Source organism: Numenius arquata, chromosome 8 (assembly GCF_964106895.1).
Source record: "Numenius arquata chromosome 8, bNumArq3.hap1.1, whole genome shotgun sequence".
NCBI lineage: Eukaryota > Metazoa > Chordata > Aves > Charadriiformes > Scolopacidae > Numenius > Numenius arquata.
The window spans coordinates 32,179,905-32,199,887 of record NC_133583.1 but is presented as its reverse complement, the minus strand read 5'-3'; the positions used below and the strand labels follow the sequence as shown (position 1 = coordinate 32,199,887).

At 58.4% G+C, this 19,983-nt stretch overlaps 1 protein-coding gene across 1 annotated transcript; it reads right to left on the bottom strand.

Moving 5' to 3' along the window:
• Nucleotides 1–1,047: 1,047 nt before the first annotated feature.
• Nucleotides 1,048–14,215, bottom strand: LHX4 (LIM homeobox 4). Its single transcript, XM_074152125.1, has 6 exons — nucleotides 13,963–14,215; nucleotides 6,554–6,725; nucleotides 2,516–2,718; nucleotides 2,154–2,308; nucleotides 1,540–1,711; nucleotides 1,048–1,445 (listed from the first exon to the last, which is right to left on the bottom strand). Exons 1-6 carry the CDS (start codon nucleotides 14,213–14,215, stop codon nucleotides 1,048–1,050), a joined length of 1,353 nt encoding a protein of 450 aa, XP_074008226.1.
• Nucleotides 14,216–19,983: the final 5,768 nt, after the last annotated feature.

Below are 19,983 nucleotides of genomic sequence, written 5' to 3'. Positions count from 1 at the left end.
AGACCCCATGGGGCACTCAGGCTGTGTCAAAACCACCCAGGTCCTCCCTGGCTGCCTGCAGCCACCCTCGATCCCATCAGTCCCGTGGCACCAGAGGAGGTGGGTGGCTGACGACAGGGGTCTCACCGCACCATCTGAGGTGCTCCTGCAGCCGATGAAATGTCCTTTTTCCCCTTGGTTTTGGGAAGGTTTTTGCAACACCCTCAGAGCAAACATTCCCCACGCCCGCCCACCCACCCTTCCCCGGCACTTGCAGCCACTGCTCTCCATGTGCCAGCCCCGAGCATCCTTGCCGGCCCCGCCACGGCCCAGTTTGGCCATTGGGCATCTCAGGCTAGAGGGGTTGGTTTTTTTTCTTTTTTTAATTCCTCCCCGTCGCATGACCAAAGTAAAACCTGCAGTGATGCACCATAAGCACTCCTGCCCGCCCGGGGATAAATCACAGCCCCGTAGCCTCCACATGACAGCTCCATTCCTGGAGCGAGCAGCATCACCCCCGGGCAGCGGGCAATGGTCCTGCCTGGACAGGTCCCCGGCCTCACTAAAATAAACCCATCTACAATATAGACTTTTTTTTTTTTTTTTTTTTCCGCTGAGGCTCCAGGCAGTGCCGAGTCAGGTTTCAACTCCGTATCGAAAAATAACTCTTGAAAATAGCAGCGGTGCTTGGCCAGAGCGGTTTGGGGCCGGTGCGGGCGCTGGGACGGGCTCTGCCATCCCTGATTGTCCTTCCCTCCCGCTGGCTCGCGCTGTCGCACATCCCGCCGTGCCCCAGCCCTGCGCCGGGGTCCTCGCTGTGCGCCTCATGTGCCGACACCTCTCTTGTGCTTACACCCAAAGGCATCTGTGCCCCCCCGCCTGCCCCCGGCCCCGGGCACAGCCACCCCCAGCCATCACCGATGCCATCCTCCCCCTCCCTCCAGCCCTCCGGAGCCGATTCCCATGGGAAGTCCTGGAAAGGTCAACCGCCGGCGGGCGCCTTCGGTGCTGCGCTTGCGGGCTGGGGGGGAGCGAAGGGGGGGGGCCGGGGCAGGGGGCGAGCGGCGCTTAGAAAGGGGGGTGATCCATGTCGTCCAGCCAGGAGGCCGGGCTGGTGGGAAAGTCTGGGTACCCAACGCTGCTCCCGGTGGAGATGTCAGAGGTGGGGCCCCCCCCGGCCATGGCCCGCAGCGTCTGACTCACCCCCTGCGCCCCGTGGGCCACCAGCCCCAGGCTGCCGTCCATGGCGTAGTCCAGCCCGTTGAGCAAGGGCGGGTGGGACGGCAGGGAGGAGATGGAGGATGGCGACTGGGGGAGGCCGTAGGGACTGCCGTCCCGCAAGTCCTGGTACGACTGTCCCGTCCCCTCCATGGAGAAGCTGCCGTTCAGCAACTGTCCGCCCGCCACGTCCCCCACGGTGCCGTAAACCCTGTTGGTGTGGCCGAGCTCGGAGAGGATCTGGTCTTCTGCCGGGGAGAGGAGGGAGAGCAGAGGTGGGGGGGTCAGCGCAGGGGGAAGCCCCGTGGCCCCCCCCCCGCCCCACACCAGCACCCCACTCACCACGGAAGCTGAGCTCGCTGTCGCTGACGCCACAGTCCTCGGCCGAGCTCTCCTTCTCCAGCTTGCCACCCCCGCGGCTCCGCTTGACGGTCTTGTAAAACTGTCCCCAGCGGTGCCGCCCCGCGTCCTTCTTCAGCCGCTTCTCCTTGGCCCGGCGGTTCTGGAACCACACCTGGGGAGAGATGGGGATATCGATGGTGCCACAGCACCCCTGCACGCCAGCGTTGCTGCCACCCGAGCATACCAGCACCCCTGCATCCCGGCACCCCAGCAGCCTGGCACCCCTACATGCCAGCATACCAGCATCCCTGCACCTCTGCCACCCAGCAGCCCTTCAGCCCCACATGCCAGAACATGTGCAGATCAGCACCCCCGCAACCCCATGTGCCAGCACCTTTGCACCCCAGCGGGCCAGCACCCTGGCACACCTGCATCCCGGCACACCAGCACCCCTGCATGCCAGCTCCCACACAGCCATGCAAACCAGCACCCCTGCAACCCAGCTCCCGAGCACACTGGCACCTCTGCATCCCCTGAAGCCTGGCACCCCTGCGGGACCCTTGTCCCCCCCTTCACTAGGGGCAGGGTGGAGAGGGGCATCCCCACGGACTCACCTGCACCACCCTCATGTCAAGCCCGGTCTCGGAGGAGAGTTGCTCCCGCACATGCCGGGCAGGCTTGGGGGAGTTTTTGTAGGCGTTCTTCAGTGTCTCCAGCTGCTTGGCCGTGATGGTGGTCCGGGGCCTCTTAGCACCTGCCTCAGAGTCATCTGCAAGCGAAGGAGTCTGTACCAGCCCCAACCACAGCACCGTGAGCAACCCTGAACTGCCAGCCCACGCTGCTGGGGAGAAGCTCCCCAAAACCAGCTGCCCCAGAGCCCTCGGCAACCCCTTCCCATAGCTACAATGCCAGTGACATGACCCGTGGCCACCCCTCAGTACGATGTCCTGTCTTATAGCCCTGTCGGGCTGCCTACCATTCTGCTTGGCGGTCTCGTAGTCCTCCTTGCAGACCAGCCGCCCATCCTCCATCAGGTAGAACTCGTCGCCAGTGGCCAGCTGCCGGCTGCAGATGATGCAGGCAAAACAGTGGAGGTGGTAGACGAAGTCCTGGGCTTTGCGGACCACCTGGGTGGGAGGGATGCCCTGCTGGCACGCCGTGCATTTGGTCCCAAAACGTCTGCAAGGAGAAGAGGGCAACGCTGAGCTCCCCAATGAGGTGGGCCTAGTCGGAGGCTGGGTGGGGGACCAGGAGACGGGGCAGAGTTTAAACCAGCAATCAACCTAATTATGCATGACACTTCACACGGCAGGGGTTTATCTTCTTCAGTGTGAGAGACCAGCCTAATGGAGCTGAGGAAGCTTTGATTTTAATGGTTCTTTTAACTAATGCTTATAGGCTGCCTGATTTTCCCCTGCAAGGACAGTACATATTTCATCCACATTAATACCAAATAAATTAATTACGCCGCCCCGCCAGCATGATGAATCCCAGATTAATGCAGAATGATGGGGCTCTTACACCATAATGACAGCCCGACGGGTGCGTCGGATGGGCCAGCCTGGGGTAGGAATGGGCCCGAGCAAGCTCACCAGCACGGCTGCAAGGAGCGTGCAAGAAGTATGCAAGGAGCGTGTAAGAATCGTGCCAGAAGTGTGGAGTGAGCACGCAGGGAGCATGCAAGAACGGGACAAAAACCACAGGAGGAGCATGCAAGAATGGGGCAAGGAGTGTGCGAGGAGCATGCAGGGAGTGTGCAAGGCACATTCAAGGAGTGTGCAAGGAGCATGCAAGGAATATGCAAGAATGGTGCAACAAGAAGCATGGAAGGAGCGTGCAAGGAGCATGTAAGAATGGTGCAAGAAGCGTGCAAGGAGCAGTGTGCGCTGTGGTGGGGTGCAGTTGCTCTACATAGACATGACACCCACATAACACCCAGAAAACACCCGATAACACCCGGCGCCAACTGAATTAACAGCACGAGGGCGACACGAGCCACGAGGTGCTGGCAGCACAGGAGAAAGTCGAAAATAAATGGACATTCCACTGGTGTTTTCAGCAACAGATGGGGGCCGGGCTTTGGGATTGCCATGGGGCAGATCCCCACCTCCCATCGGCACCACGAGGGCTCTGCTGGGTCTCCCCTGCTCCCCCCAGCACCCCATCAGTGGGGTGCCGGGACCCCATGGAGCTCCCCAGGCATTGCAGCAGCAGCCCAGGCAGCAAAGCTATCAGAATAAATCCGTCCCTTACGCCTTAAGCGGAGCCATCTGCTTCGAAGGAGGCAGCCCAGGAAAATCCAAGCCTTTCGGCCCCCAGCCCCAAGGCTGCAAGGGCAGGCGGTGGCATTCAGGGGTGCCCAGGGGGTACAGCCCCCCCCCGGCACCTCTCGCTGCTCCGCCGAGGGCAGAACACCCCCCCCCAATCATGCAAAATCACCCTGTGAGCCCTGCGGCTGCCTGTGCCCTCATGCTATCTGGAAAGCTGGGGCACGGCCACCAAAACTGGGTCCCTGAGATTGTCCCCGAGTCTCACAGGTGTCACCCAGGGAAAGGTGGCAGGCACTGAGCCTGAGCGAAGCCAGCGCAATTTCGGCAGCTGCACAAAGGGGTGTTGGGAAGTAGAAGGCAAGGAGGGAAAACCTGTTTTGTCTCATTTTCTGGGCTTGTATCCTAAACAGAGTCCCCGGACATCTGCTGGGGAGACCTCAGCTCTCCTGGAGTCAACTGGGAGGGAGGGTGGGAGAGAGAGGGATGGAGGGAGGGATGGGATAGGATATTGAGGGAGGGAGGGATGGAGGGGAGGAGGGATGAAGTGATGGAGAGAATGGAGGGAAGGAGGAAGAGATGGAGGGAGGCATGGAATGGGAGATTCAGGAAGGGATGGAGGGAGGGATGGGAGATCATGGGAGGGATGAAGGGAGGGATGGAGGGAATGGAGGAAGAGATAGGACAGACAGACAGGCAGTGCTTCTCTGTGCCCAAGGCTAAGCCAGTACACACTCTGCAGCCTCATCCTTCCCCTGTCCATACACTCCCACCCCCACACAACACTGTTAAAGCCATTTTAAACCCCCGCAGCATCCCAGGATGCTTCTGCATCACCTGGAGACGGACAGACCCAGGACAGAGCTACCCATGACCGGGGACCAAGAGCTGCAATTTGAAGGAGGGGAAAAAAGATAAAAATCAAAAAATCTGGTCTTTTTAGAAGCAGTTCCTGCATTGCAGACCTGCCTCTGAAGTTGGCCTTAAATCCTCACGTCCTCCACAGGTTACCTACCCCGAAATCAATGAGCGGTTGAAATAAAGGTGAGGCGAGTGCCCGAGCAAGCGCTGAGATGCTATTGATTGGCACCAAATAATCCAGGCAGGACCTCATCTAAGAAAGTCGCTGATCTTTCAACTCTAATTAACATTGATTACCTGCACCTTTTGGGCAACTATTTAAATGACTTGGAGATTAATAGGCTGAAAAATATCAGAAGTGAAGTGTTATTACCCAGGCTGTACTGGCTGCTTTGACCATCGCAGGCTCCCCAGTTGGGAAGGAGAAATTCGAGCTGTATCTTTGGCCCTGATGGCTGGTGAGGGGGGACACATAGGAGGCCTGAGAGCCCAGGGATGGGCAGGCAGGGAAAGTCCTGCCCAGGGATTAGCACGGAGGGTAATCGCCATCGGTTGGGTTAGCTGGCCGGCGGCAGGGGGTGACGGGGAGAGCCAGCACAGCCAGGGATGAGCAGGAGATGATGGTGTGGGGAGGCTGTCACAGAATCACAGAATCACAGAATCTTAGTGGTTGGAAGGAACCTTTGAGATCATCCAGTCCAACCACATTAAAAAAAACAAACAAACAAACAAACGAAAAAAACCACAACACACAAAAACAAACAAACAAGCAAACAAAACAAAAAAAACACAACCAACCAACCAAAAAAAAAAAAAAAAAAGCACCCACCAACTAAACCCCACACCCACAACCTCACACACAACACCCCACCACAAACCAACAATCCCGGGCACTAGAGCAAGCCCTGAAGAGCCACGTCTACACATTTCTTAAATACCTCCAGGGATGGTGACTCCACCACCTCCCTGGGCAGGCTGTTCCAGTGCTTGACCACTCTTTCAGTAAAGTCCCGGTCCCCAAGGTGCAGCAGGTCCTTTTTGGCTGGGCCTCATCACCTCTACCCGGATAGGAAAAGGCACCCACTGGCCAGGATCAAGCCCTCTTCCCTGCAGGAGGTGTAAAGCAGCACCTCCCCCGCTTCACGGTGATTGACCACTGGCAGAGCTGTGCCCAACCCCACTGCAACACCCTCTGCCATCCCTTTAGAAAGCTCTTAGATTTTGTCGGCAGCCAGGGACTAAAGCATCCCTGCTGGAATTTAACGGGAAATGAGTTGTCCTGCTGCACGGGAGTGGGAAAATGCCCAGGCTGAGGCATCGCACAGCTCAGAGGCAGCTGCCAAGGAAATCAAATGAGCTTTTCACACCATTGTGAGCAAAAAAAGGATGAAAAATAAAAAGGGGGGGAGGGGGAGAGAAAGAAAAAGAAAGAATAAAAAAATCAAAAAAAAAAGGATAAAAAGATGAGGGGAGAGAAACAGGATCAGCAAATCCCTGAGCGAGGGGCTCAGACAGGAGCAGGCAGCGCTGCCGTTGCCTTGCACGGGTTTCTCCTGCCCTCTAGCTCCGAGCTGAGCCGGGGCCACTGCCGAACCGCCACAGCTTGCCGTCCCATGGGGGCTGAAAACTGGCACAGGGGAGGGACAGGAGCATCAGGGAGATTTGGGGCTTGAAGAAGGTTAAATCCCAACAACCAGCATCCAGCCTGCGGCAGCTGTAAACCACCAGCATTTCCTTTATTTCCACAACAAAAACAAAAAAAAAAAAAAAGGAAGATAGATGAAGATTTTGGAAAAAATCATGCTTAAAAATGGGTTGTGTGTTTGCCTCCTCCGCGGGTGGGGAGATTCTGCTTTTGGGAGGCTGTGCCCCGGCGTGGTACTCACTTGAAGAAGTCCTCCTTGCAGTAGACGCTGCCGGCCCGGGAGAAGCAGCGGTCAGCCAGCTGCATCTGGCAGTCGGCGCACTTGAGGCAGGAGCTGTGCCAGTGCCGGTCCAGGACCTTGAGGATGAACTTGTCCAGGATGTGCTGGTTGCAGCCGGCGCACTGAGGGATCTCTGGGTGGGGGCGGGTGGGGGGAGAGAGATGGAGAGAAGAGCAGCATCAGCCACCGCAGCCCCCTCGCCCCTGCGGTGCTTCCACCTGACCAGCGTGGCTGGCAAAGCCCCGGGTTGGCTCGTGCTGGTGCTCTGCAGGGTGATGAGCTGCCACCCCTCGCCTTGCCGGTGTCCCAGGACATCTTCCTTTGCTAACCTTCGCTAAAACCCTCCACGGTAGCAAAGCCCATGGCCTTGCTATGTACAGACACAAACACAGGATGCTTTTCCCTTCTGCACCCCATTTTTCCAGGCCACATCCCGCTCCCAGCCACTCATTTCCCTGCCTGCCTGTTTATCGCTCTGGGATAGCATCCTGCAACCCCCGACCAGGGACACGGCTCGTTTCTCCCCGTTCTCCAAGTGCCAGGCTGCCAGGGTCACCCGTGGGTTCACCCACAGGATCCCAGCTGTGACACCAACCACCTCCACACCACCTCCAGAGGCTTTCTCAACATGGGCAAACATCTCTTCCCCTCTGCTCCCACTGCATCTCACGGACCACGAGCCACCCACGCTGGCCCCACCAGCAGCTGCCCAGTGCCCCTCTCCCTGCAGTGCCAGAGCACCGGATGACTTTGCATCCCCCACACTCCAGGACACCAGTTTTCTTGTGTTGGGGACAGCAGGCTTCTGCCTGCTTTCTCCCATCCAGCCAGGGTGTTACAGATCCCTGTCGCTGGAAATGCCCGGAAAATGCGGGCTGAAGCAAGGCCACGCTGGAGCACAGCAGCAGGAACCAGGGACAGCAGGTCCAGCCCCATCCAGTCCCCCCCTACAGCACTCGTGCTGTAGGAGAATGCTTGGAGATGGAGAGAAGGAGGGCTTTTCCTAAGGCAAGATATACACCTGGCCAACTAGACTCCTATACAATGTCTGCCTATAGACGGGCAGCTTCTATAGATCTGGAGAGCAGGCTATTTATCTCTCTCTCTATCTGCCCACAGTTCAGAATAAACGGGAGGTGCTGTAAAAGTCTGCAGGAGAAGATTGCCCGGTAAAAGCCAGGCACATCGTGCTGACACACACGCATGAAAGAAGATTGATTTTAGGAGGGGGGGGGGGAATAACAACCCACAATCCATGCCCGTAGCTGGAGCGTAAGAGCAGGAGAGATGTTTATGCATAAGGGCTGCCTCCCTCTCCCGCCGGAGAGCGGCTGACAGTAAATAGCGGGCGGGGGGAGAGTTTGATTATTATTTTTTTAAGCTGGAAGTGCTGGGGAGGCGCAGGAGGGACTCTCTCGTCCCCAGCCCAAGCGGCAGAGCTGGGTGGCTCCTTCGCTGACCCGCGGTAAAAGAAGCCCCCGCACCCAGCGGCTCGGCACAAGGGACAAGGGACAGGAACGGGGGGAGGAACCCGCCCCCGCGCTCCTCCCGCACCCGAGTCTGGGTTCCCACCGCTGAGGGGTCCGGGAGCCGCCCTGCCCCGTCCAGGGGTGTGCCTGGGGTGGGGGCACTCGACCACCTCCTTGGATGCTATCGGGAGGGGGAAAAGGGGGAGAAAGGAAAAAGGAGGGAAAGGGAAGAAAAAATGAAAAGAGAAGGAGAAAAAGGGGGGAAAGGGGGGAAAACGAGAAAAAGGGGGAAAAGGAGGGAAAGGAAAAAAAAGGGGGAAAGGAAAAAAAGGGGGGAAAGGAAAAAAAAGGGGGGAAAGGAAAAAAAGGGGGGAAAGGAAAAAAAGGGGGGAAAGGAAAAAAAGGGGGGAAAGGGGAGAAAGGAAAAAAAAGGGGGAAGGGGGAAAACGAGAAAAAGGGGGGAAAGGAGAGAAAGGAAAAAAAGGGGGAAGGGGGAAAACGAGAAAAAGGGGGGAAAGGAGAGAAAGGAAAAAAGGAGGAAAAGGGGGGAAAGGAAAAAAAGGGGGAAAAGGGGGGAAAGGAAAAAAAAGGGGGGAAGGGGGGAAAACGAGAAAAAGGGGGAAAAGGGGGGAAAACGAAAAAAGGGGGAAAAGGGGGGAAAACGAAAAAAAGGAGGGGAAGGGGGAAAGGGGAAAAAGGGGGGAAAGGAAAACGGGGAGAAAGGGGGAAAAAGAAGGGATAGAAAAAAGAAAAAGGGGAGAAAGGGAGGAAAGGGGTAAAAAAGGGAGGAAAGGGGGGAGGAAAGGGGGGAGAAAAGGGGGGGAAGAAAAAGGGAGGAGAAAAAAGAAAAGGGGGGGAGAAAAAAGAAAAGGGGGGGAGAAAAAAGAAAAGGGGGGGAGAAAAAAGAAAAGGGGGGGAGAAAAAAGAAAAGGGGGGGAGAAAAAAGAAAAGGGGGGAGGGGAGGAAAAGGAAAAAGGGAGGGAAAGGGGAAAAAGGGAAGGAAGGGGGGAGGGAAAAAAGGGGAGGGGAAGAGGAAAGAAAGCGGGTGGGAGAGGAAAGAAAGAGGGGAGAAAAGGAGGAAAAGAAAATGGTATTGTTACAGCCTTAAACATTGTTATTTAAAAATACTTAGGGGTACTGACACGTATCTGAAGTGAAGGCAGCTTATTTTATCGTTCACAAGGTTAGATAGTTACAGTCCCAGCGCCCTTCAGACCATATTTATTGCTGGCATTTAAGCCTGTGTCGCATTAACAACAGCAGAATAAATAAATTTTTTTAAAATGTATCTACAGCTTCCGTAAGTCGATCTTCTCCTCCTTGCTCTGAAAACACCTGGATGCTTTGCTCTCCTCCCGATCCCCCCAGTGTGCTGCTGAGAACGGCCCCACGGTTGCAGGTCGGCACTAGCCACATTTTCCACATTTCATTTGTTAAAGCTATTTCAGAGCAATGGGAAAGCCGCTGGCAGAGGCGATGGCAGCGCAGCATCAGCCCCGGGAGGAGGCACACTTGGTGCTGTTGCAGAGTAAATCTTTCTCATTTATTTCATAAACACGTATGCACACGTACGAAACATTTTTTTTTTTTAATATATAAATGGTTATTGATATAAACATGTGTATGTATATACACATACTCACATGTATATATACATACTCACAAGCTAACAAACGCAGCTTTCTCCGTCTCAAAAGCAGCAACACAACTTAATTTTAACGAGCAAACAACTGCGGCAGATAACACAATATCTTCCTCCAAATTTCCGCAGGAAAAAATATTCTTTTTTAACAAGAGACCTATTTTTTGCTTCCGATCTGTCCGTAGATGTGCGGCACCAACCAAACGCACGCAGGTCTGTGCCTGCACACAGATGTGCAGGACTCACATCGACTTGGCTGCTCTCCCCTGTACTAAATTTAATAATAATAATAATAATAATAATAATAATAATAATGGAGATGCCAGGTACCAGGAGGTATCCCAGCCAACCCACTGGTTTGCCTGGTGCCCGCAGAGAGAAAATATCTTAAATTCAACCCCTGCGCTCTGCTTTGTGCTTTGCAACAGAGGCGGCTGTGCCGGGGCCGTCTCCGCGCTGCCTCCCCGCCCGCGGAAAGCCTGGCGCTTATTTCACCTGTCTTAACTAAATTATTTGATATAATAGGAATAATGTTAATGGCATTACGCCCTCCGTTGCTGTCTTTGCCCACCAGCGTCTCAGGGCCGGCTCTGTGTGCAGGGTGGGTTGATGGATGCTCCGGCAGGCAGACCGGGGTGGCGTGGGGGACGGACAGCTTCGCTGTCCCCTCCTCGCAACCCCGGGGACCACCCCAGGGATGTAAACCTCTCCCCGGGGGAAGGGGTTAAGGCTGGGGGTCACCCCCCGACACGGGGTGATGTGCCCGGGAGGGGGACCGCACAGCCGGTGCGCATCCCTGCCTCCCGCCGGCGGCTGCCAGGGCAGGATTTGGCCGTATCCCATTAAAAGCCGTAGCCAGCTCTGCAATCCGCTTCCCCCTCCCGCCCCCCCCCCCCCCCCTTCCCCCCCGGCCCCAGCACCCTCCCACGCACCGTGGCACCCGAGCGACGGCCCGACAAGCTGTGCCGAGGTCTGGCCCCACGCCGCCCGCCAGCAGCGCGGCCGTCGTTACGGTGATTTATTAGCGGCGGGTCCACCTTTCCATCCCTACCGCTCCCCCGACGGAAAAGAAAGAAAGAAAATAACGACGGAAACGAAACAAACTCGCGGGTGGCCTCCGAAATCCCTCAGACCGCAAAAAACTCCCAACCCGAAGGGGGAGGCGATGCCGGGACAGCCATCGCGGAGGATGCGCTTCCCCCGCGCACCCCGCAGCCCAGCCCCGCCGGCTCCGGACCGCGGCAGGCACCGAGCTGCCAAACCACCCCCTTCTTTGGGTTTGGGATTTGTTTGTTTTTTTTTTTTCTTTTCTTTTAAGGCGAAGGGATCGTCACCCGCCGAGAGGAAGGTGCTGCAGAATCGGTGCCTCGGCAATGCGGGTGGGAAGCGAAGCACAAAGGCGGTCCGGTCCCCCCCCCGGTACCGGAGCCCGCAGCAAACACCCGCCCGGGGACTCCTTAAAAAGATTTTCTGCGGGGAGAAAAACCTCATCCCTTCACATGCGAAAAAAAATTAAAAAAATAAAAAATCCTCCAATTCATTTCTCTGCAGCCTGCAAACGACTTTCCCAGCGGCGATTAATCAATCCCCCCCCCCCGCCCCCGGCCCTTGGCCAGAGGCTGGCGACACGCGGGGACGAGTCCCACGGGCTTTGGCAGAAGTTTTTCGGTTTTGGTGGTTTTTTGTTTTGATTTTGGTTTTGTTTTTTTTTTTTTTTTTACTTCGGTGAGATTTACAAAACAATATTCATAAATAATATTGGGAATTAGAGTTTTAACAAACCCCCCTCTGCAAAGCTAGAAATAGCTTTGTCGGGTGAGGGGGTGGGGGGAGATTCCCCCCCGGGCTCTGCTCCCCCCAAATCCTGCTGAAATGGATGCTCTAAGACACGGTCCCTGCTAAAATAAGGAGGCTGCGGAGTGGTTAAAGAGAGGAGAAAAATCTGCGATCTAATAGTGGTTAGAAATGAAAATAGCACGCAATTTTCATCACGCACGCGATGAAACATGGAGGTGCTGCTGGGGAGTGACCCCGGCGCGGGCAGCGGGGCTGAATTCCCCTTGGGAAGATATTCCTTGCCCTGGGGGGGAGGGGGGGGGGGGCAATACCCTCTCGCCCCGGGGGAGCCGTGCACGCGCGTAACCGGTGCAGGATCGGGCCCCAAACGTGTAGCGCCGTGAAAGCCGGTGGCCGGGGGGGTCGCAGCGGCCGCAGGGCTCGGCGCTGGAGCAGCGGAGGAACGGCAGAGCGACGGAAACTTTTCCGGCAGCACACCCTCACGTATTTTGTTCCTGACACTTTTTATTTTATTTTATTTTATTTTGCGTTTAAATAAATAATAATAATAATATCTCGTTGCATTATTTCCGATAGATCTCAATTAGTACAGAAATGGCAACGTCACGGGCAAGAGAGTTTGGTGGCACCCAGAAGGGCCAAACCAGGGAGCTTTGCCGGGGTGGTGGCTGCTCCAGGGTGATTTAGGCACCCAATTTCTCCTTAAACCAGCTTTGTGGCTTCGGGGGCCGTAAAAGTGACCCTGCGGCCGGGAACCGGAGGCGTAATAACGCAGGGGGACGGTCAGGATTCGGCCGGGGGACAGACCCTGGCTGTCCCCGCACCGGCGCGGGCTGTGTGCCCCTCACCGGGATTTTTCGTCCCCTCTGCTCCGGTGAAATACGGTTAAACGTCCCCGCCTGCACTCCCCCGGTGCCCGGCGACCAGACCGAAACGGGGGATAACGGGGATAACCCCCTCAAAAGCAGGATGCGGGAAGCGGCTCGCCCCCCCTCCTCCCCCAGGGCAGCAACGGGCAGGGGCACCAGCTTCACTCCCCGCGGAAACACCCACGGAAACGAATTACAACCGCCCGGGGGGGGGGGGGGGTGTCGGTGCGGGGCACGGAACGGCGGGGGAGGCTCTGGGGGCCAGCGGGGCGGGGCAAAGCCCGGCCTGGAGCGAACAGGCGGCCGCGCTGCGCATACCCCCTACCCCCGTGTGTCCGCCGAAATCCAGCCGGGCACCTCGGCACAGCTCCCCGCCCCGGCCGGGCTCTCCCGAGGCTCGGGGCCGTCTCCCCCCCACCCTTTCCCCTCCCTCCCTTCAACTCTCCGGGTACCCCGGGGAGGGGGGCAGAGCATCACCCGGCTGCCCCCAGCGGGTCACCCCCCACTCTGGGCCCGCAGGGACGCCCCGCTTCTCGGAAACCGTTTGCAAACGGAGGAGAAAATAATAATAATAATAATAACAATAACATTAGTAACAATAATAACAACAATAATAATAATAATAATACCCGCGCAGCTCCAGCCCGGGCCGCCCCCGGAGCGCCCCTGCCGCCCTCCCGAGCAGCCCTGGAGAAGGGTCGGGGGCGCAGCGGGGCACGGCCGCCCCCGCACCGGCACCGCATCCCTGGGGGTGTGCGGGCAGACGGGCTCCCCCCGCGTAGGGCTCGGCCCTATAGAAACGGGGGAGGCTGACGGCCCCTATGGCTCCCACCCGGGGGCTGGCGTGTGCGTCCCGCTGAAACACGCTGGGGTCCGTACGCCCGTGGGGTTCCATACACATCCACGCGTACGTGGGTGCGTGTACCCTCCCCCCCCCCCAGACACGCTTATAGACACCCTCACTGCACGCGCGAGCATGTGCTTTCCCAGGAACACGCTACCTGTAGCTATAGAGTAAGTATGCGCACATATAGAGATATAGGCGATTTTCGGACAGACGCAGAGACAGCGGCAGCGCGGAACCGAGCCGGGCTCGCCGTCCCCATAACACGCCCGCCCGCCCGCGGGTCCCTTCCCGCCGCCGCCGTTGGCGCGCGAGGCGCTGCCTGTCGCGATAAACGATATAAGCGGGGGGGTCGTGTGCTGCGGACCGGGGCCGTGCGGGGGCAGGCGGGAACCGGGGCACCACACGCACACGCACACTTGCACACACATGTACGCTTCCACACGCACTTGCGTACGCAGAACCGGAGCCGCGGCCGCCCCGACCTCCCCGTCGGGGCCGGGCCCGCATCGCCCCGCACGGCTCCCGCCGCTGCCCGCCCGCCCCGGGGCACGCTCCTAATTTTTACATCCTATTAACACGGGGAAAAAAATAAAGGGGAGGAAAAGAAACACGCCCGTAGGGGAGCGGGAGGCACCTGCCCAGCCCGCAGGGCGCTGCCTCTCCAGCCCCTGCCCGCCCTGCCCCGCCGGCCCGGGGCCGCCTTTGCGGCAGGGAGCGAAGGAAGGAGAAGAGAAAAGCGTCCTTACGTTGCACCGGCACACCGAGGATCTCGGGAAGCCCCTTGACAGCCCCTTCGGCAGCGAGCGCGGAGCTTTGCATCATTTTATTGGCCCGGGGGGCGGCGGAGGGGAGAGAAGAGGGGAGGGAGAGATGCGGCCCGGGCCGGCGGAGCCCCGCGGCGGGAGGCAGCGCCGGGTCCCGCGGGCGGTGCCGGTACCGGTGCCGGCCCGGGCGCGGCGCCGCAGCTGTGCCCACCAGCGCCGCCCGCCTCCCATTCATTCACCCTGCGGGGAGCGCGCCTGACGTCACCGCCCGCAGGGGGGCGGGGGCGGGCCGGGCCCCTGGCGGCCAATCGCCGCCCGCCCCGCGCCGGCGGGGGCGTGGTTTGTCCCCGGGGGAGGCGGGGTTTGAGGGCCGGGGGCGGGGCCTGCGGGGAAGGGGCGGGGGCTAAGGGCGCCCCGCGGCCGCGAAGCGCACCGGGGGGCGGGTTCGGCCTCCAGCCTCTGACGCTGTCGCGACATGGCGCTGTCGCGACCAGAAGCGCTGTCCGGTGCCAAGGAGCTCTGTCCGACGGTGTCATTGGTGGGAGAGAGCGAAGAGCCACAGGTCCCAGTCTCTGCTGTCGGGGCTCAGGGACCTTCTCCCGCTCCATCGGAGGGGGTGGCGGGTCCCTGCTTTGGGCACACAGCCCCAGCCTTGTACCCTCCTGCTGCCGGGAACGGGGCCTCAGCCAGCTGGGCGCCTTCCCTGGCTCTGGTGGACACCGGCACATCACCATGCCCTTGCCGCCACACCAACATGAGTTATTTCCCAGTGGCTGGTAACCCCGATGGGCAACTCCAGCACCGGGCATGGCCACGGGAAGCTCTGCTTCGACAGGGTGCTGTAACGTGCCTGTACCCCGAGACCCATCCCAATGGCAGCTCCCTCAGGGACACATCTGGACATGGAAAGAGCCAACCCAATTCCACAGTGCTGCAGCACACCCAGCCCGACAGCTCCTCGGCTTCTGTGGCACAAGGGTGGCAATGCCAAAGTCACAGGGCAACAACTCAGTGTGACTATGGCTTCCAGAGGGATCTCCATGGGGATCTGCCAAGGGAAACCCCTGGGGCAACCCAGCCTATGGCACCGCTGCAAAACTGATGCATCAAGAGGTGGCAGCACCCAGTGGCAAAGCACCAAGCAAGGAAGCTCACCGAAATGCAGCTGAAGTTAACCAGAGTGGGTGCCTCAAGCATTGCCCTTCCTGATGCTCACTTCATCACTGGCTTGGGGACAACGGTGCCAAATGGCCCCAATGTGCTACGACATCCCGCTCTGCCCAGCTAATGGGGGCTTAGAGCACTGAGCCTGTCCGAGCAGGGTGAAACCTTTGGAGGCACACATGGCAGCAGTGGGAGGGGAGGGAAGGATGCTCACCCAGCCGAGAGCTCAGCCACCCTTGGCTCACGTGTGCCCTTCCCGTGCCTTTGTTTCCATGCTGAAATGCAAATAAGGAAGAGGCTTTTCCCACCTGAAAAAACCTGAAGCAGCCCCTTAGGAAATGTGTGGGTGGGACAATGAGCCGCTGGTTTTTAACCCAAAGCTTCATTTGACCAGCAAAACCCCAGCCAGCTCATCTCACACCTTTGGGCAGAGACCTGTCTGTACTCATTGCAGGAGTGAGCCCCCCACCCTTGCAGTCCAGTGAGCACCGAAATCGGCTCCCCACCACAGGGGAGGTGAATCCTATCCCCTCCCACCCCATCCCCTCCCCTCTGCTAAATCAAGCACTGGTTCTTAAGTGCATTAAGCATGTCCAGGCTCCCACCGCCCCCAGCCACCTGCGGTCCCCAGCCCCTTGGGGCAGGGACCACTATCCCCCCATGCGGTCCCCAGCTGGCTGGCAGTGCCAGAGCATGGCTCCCCGCCCAGAGATGCAGAAAGGCAGGTCCCTAAGGCAGATTTATGGGAGAAGTTTAGCCGGACAGGCAGAGAGACGGACAGAGGGACAGACAGACAGCATCTTGTGGCCTCCTGTCCCCACCACTTTGCATTTCCAACCTATTTCCCTAATTATTCCACCACTGATGGGAGTCATCTCAGTCTTCCCTCTCCGGCACGCTCTGATTTATCTCTCAGCTGGGCTAAGAGCTCCCCCCACCCCCTTCTCCTCGGGGAATTCAATTTTCATTCATTTTTCTGCTTTGCCAGATTGATCCAGCCCCCTCTGCCCTGCTCTGGGTCACTCATGGCAGCGGTCAGCAGGGAAAGGGAATCGCACAGCACCGAGCCAGAGCATCATGCTGCTGGGGAAGCTGCCACCACGAGTGTCCACTGAAAAAAACCCCACGAGTATCTTCCTTGCTGCTTGGTCTCGTCTTGACACATCTTCCCAGTAGAGCCTTCGTCCCTTCCCCATTGTTGCAGTATTGCTTTGTCCCCCTCCATCCTTCCTGCTGTCCACCTGTTCCTTGTGTTGGTGGGGTTTTGGTCTCTTTTGGGTTTGTTTTCCCCAGCACACCCTGGTACCCCGGAGTGCAGGGAAGAGAGGGTGATCGAGGTGGGCATGAGCTACTGGCCCAGCAAGCCCCCTTTGTGCTACCTAAGGTGCTCCCGGGTCCTGGTGGCACCCAAGGAGGGGGGGGAAGGGTATTGTGAAGGGTGTGAAATCTCCCTCCCCACCCCCCAAGCTTTCTCCTCCCAAAGCTAAAACAGGGCTAAGGATCAATCAATGGTGACCAGCCTGCAAAAGGGTGAATGTCACAATTTTCAGAGGGTTTTATTTCCAGGGCAGTTTTAGGGGGGCTCTGGCCCCGCACAGATACCCCACTCCCTCCTCCACATTGCCTGAACCTCCTCTGGCCCTGAAGCCAGATGAAGACACCAGCAGAGCGACACGATGACACAAAACCTGCAGACAAGTGGGCATGGTGCTCCCACACCTTCCCTGCTGGTATTAATTATTAATAAAAAAGCAGATAAACTCCAGAACCCTTGCTGGGACCTGGACCCAGCCTCCCCTCGTGCCTCCAGTCCCAGGTGCACAGGAACTGGGGACACCGAGGATGATGGGGATGTCAGTGCATCATTCCAAGGTTCAACAGGGGTGTTTCAAGGTGAAATTCGGGCTTCAAGGAAAACCCACGCCTGGCCCATGCCTGGGGGGTGTGAGCACAGCCATGTCCCCCATCAGTAAAGTTTGAGCGGGCTTGGAGCTCCTGGGGAGCTCAGCCAACAGCCGGGCTTCATACCACCCATGCAGTGAGTTCTCCAGGTCTCAGCCCAGCTCCCAGAGTCCCCTCACAAGATGAAACCAGTTCCCCATCCTGAGGGGGGGGACATATCATTATGGGGCCAAAGCTGTTGTAGCCACCCTTCAGCATGGGGCCACCTCCCCTCCAGGCAGTGCCCCAAACCCCCAGGTGCGCAGCCCACCAGCAGCCCCCCACTGCTCCCCAGTTCTTAATTACCCTAATAATTACCCGTGACCCCATCCCACATACACTCCCTATTGCCAGGGGTGGCCTGGAGCGAGGACAAGCATGGCGAGACCTGGGTACTCACCGGCAGCTGGAGAAAGCCTCTCCCCTCGCAGGCACTGCCGAACGGGGCGTTGCTAATTGTAATTGAAAATTAATCGACGTTAAGAGAACCCCTGGTGATTTTATGGCTTGAGCATGTGCGGAACGGGGATGCCGGTGGAGAAAGAATCTTACCCACACTGAGGAGCGAAAGGGAAGAGGGGCAAGGCAGGAGAGAGCAAGTGCCGAAGGGGTGGGAAGGTGGGTGGGTGTGCAGGGGGCCGGCCACCGGCCTCAGGGAAAATTAAATTGCACTTGAGGGTAAATTGTATTAGGGAATAGTGCCTGCCTCGCGCCAGCCTACGGCCATTTGGGTAATTAGCCCCGGGGATGCCCCGGCTCACAGCCGTGCTGGGAAGGGGTAACCCCCGTCAGGGAGGGCTGCTGGGGGACTTGGAGTAGAGCCCCTCCCAGGACAGCCCATCCCACTCGTGAGCATGGCTATGGCAAAGTTTGATGCTCCCCCTGTGCCAGGGCTGGGGTCACCATCCTGGTGGGGGACAGGGTGGGAGACACCCCCTGGGCAGCATCAAGCCCTGCAGCAGCCTCCTGCCTGCACTGGTCCACTTGTGCCCTGCACCAAGGCTCCCTGGGTGCTGAGGGGGGACACGCCGGTGCTGCAGCCCGGGAGAGCCGGGGCTGGGAGGATTGGGACTGCACCAAACAGGATTACGGAAAGTCTATTTACTGGACTCTCTTTTTCCTGTGTGCACGGCAGCTTTAGCTCCCCGGCCCTGTAAATCTCCCCGGCGGGCCTGTCGGGGATGCTAATCTGGGCAGCCCTGCCCGCGGCTGCCTGCTAACCCCCCCTGCCAGCAGCTCCCTCCTCCCCAGCCCTCATCCCCTGCACCCCCCTAACACATCCCCCAGCCTGCCCCTGGCTTCGGCAGCCCCACCAAGATATTTTGGGGCCAGGGGGTAACCACAGGCAGCCCTTCATCACAAGCGCTGGATCCCAATCCCAGGCAGGGGAGCAGCTGGCAGGGAGGGGGTGCACAGGGGGTTATTGATGTTGGGGATAACCCCCTCCCCCCTTTTCTCCCCCAGGGAAATCAAGGAGGAGGCAGCAGGGCTGCTGCGACGAGACCTTCCCCATCCATCACCCGCTGGTGGGCAGGACCAGCACTCGGCTGGGGGGATGCAGCCGCCCTCCATGCCGGGATGAGGCCACTGAGGACCCAGCTAAGGGACATGGCCAAGGCCAAGTAAGCCAGCGGTGGCAGGGCAGGTTTGGCAGTTCCATGTCCCATAGAGGACAGACACCATGCACACCATCTCTGTCACGCACAGACACCAAAGAAGGAAAGACAGAGGAAGAAAATTTATTTTAAGGGCAGGTGAGGGAGGAAGGGTCAGAGGAGCCAGAGCTCCCAATGCCCAGGCAGCAGCGGAGCTGGCCATCCTGCTTCCCCATCCCACCGGCCCTCGCCTCCCACCTGGGCAAAGTGAAGATATCAAGAAAAAGGCTCCAAATCGGATTGACACCCCCCCTCCCCCTTAATAAAGTTTATTATCGGCCGGGCTCTAATCCTTTTAAATCCCCCATGCGGGGGGAAGGGCCGGGATTAGGGGAGGGCAGCATAATCCCAATGAATTTGTTACAGGGGGATTTAGGCAGCGCCAGGAGAGCAGATGGCCCCGGCCCCAGCTCTGGAAAACAACCATTTTCCTTAATGATTCCTAACAAGGATAAAAGGGCAGAGAGAATCGGGGACAGGCGTAGGGGGCCCGCACCCATGGAGGGCCCAGTCCCGAGGGGGATGCGAGGATGCTCACGGATGTCTCCCTGCTCTGGACCACGGGCACAGCCAGCACCAAACTGCAGCTCCATGGCTCGTGCCGATTTTTTTCCAGCAGCTTCTTGCCCCCCCTGCCCCAGCTCCCTCCCCATCACTCTGCTTGAGGACATACCATGAGCCACCCCAACCATGGGGACACACTGGCTGTATGGGGGGCAGCTTGGCCACAGGTGCATCTAGAAGTGAAAAGCAGGAGAAAATGTACAATAGTAACAATTTAAAATACTTAAAGGATTTAAACTAAGCCAGTGCTCTTCCCAGGGTGATGGGGGAGACCAGAGTGGGGACAGCCAGTGTCGGAGGGATGGCAGGGAGGGGAGGTGCCACCCCAGTGTGCCCGTGCAGCAGGGACCAGCCGACACAGCGGGGCCGCCGTCGGCAAAAATAATTTATTCCACTAAAACATGCAGAGAGCGAGCAACAGTGAGGGGAGGGGGTAAGGAAAGGCAGGGGCGGCCTGGTCCATTTCTCAAAGAGGGGGAGAACACACAAAATGCAGCTGAACCCATGACTGCCATCCCCCCCACCCCCCCTCAGCAGTGTCTGCTTTTTTGGGGGCTACACCTCCACCCTCCTGGCCCCACTAGTGGTTTAATCCCAAAGGGCTGCTCCCCAACATGGGACTGGGCTTCCCAGTCTGAAACCAGCCTAGTGCCAGGGAGGTCCCAAGGGCACCTGGGTG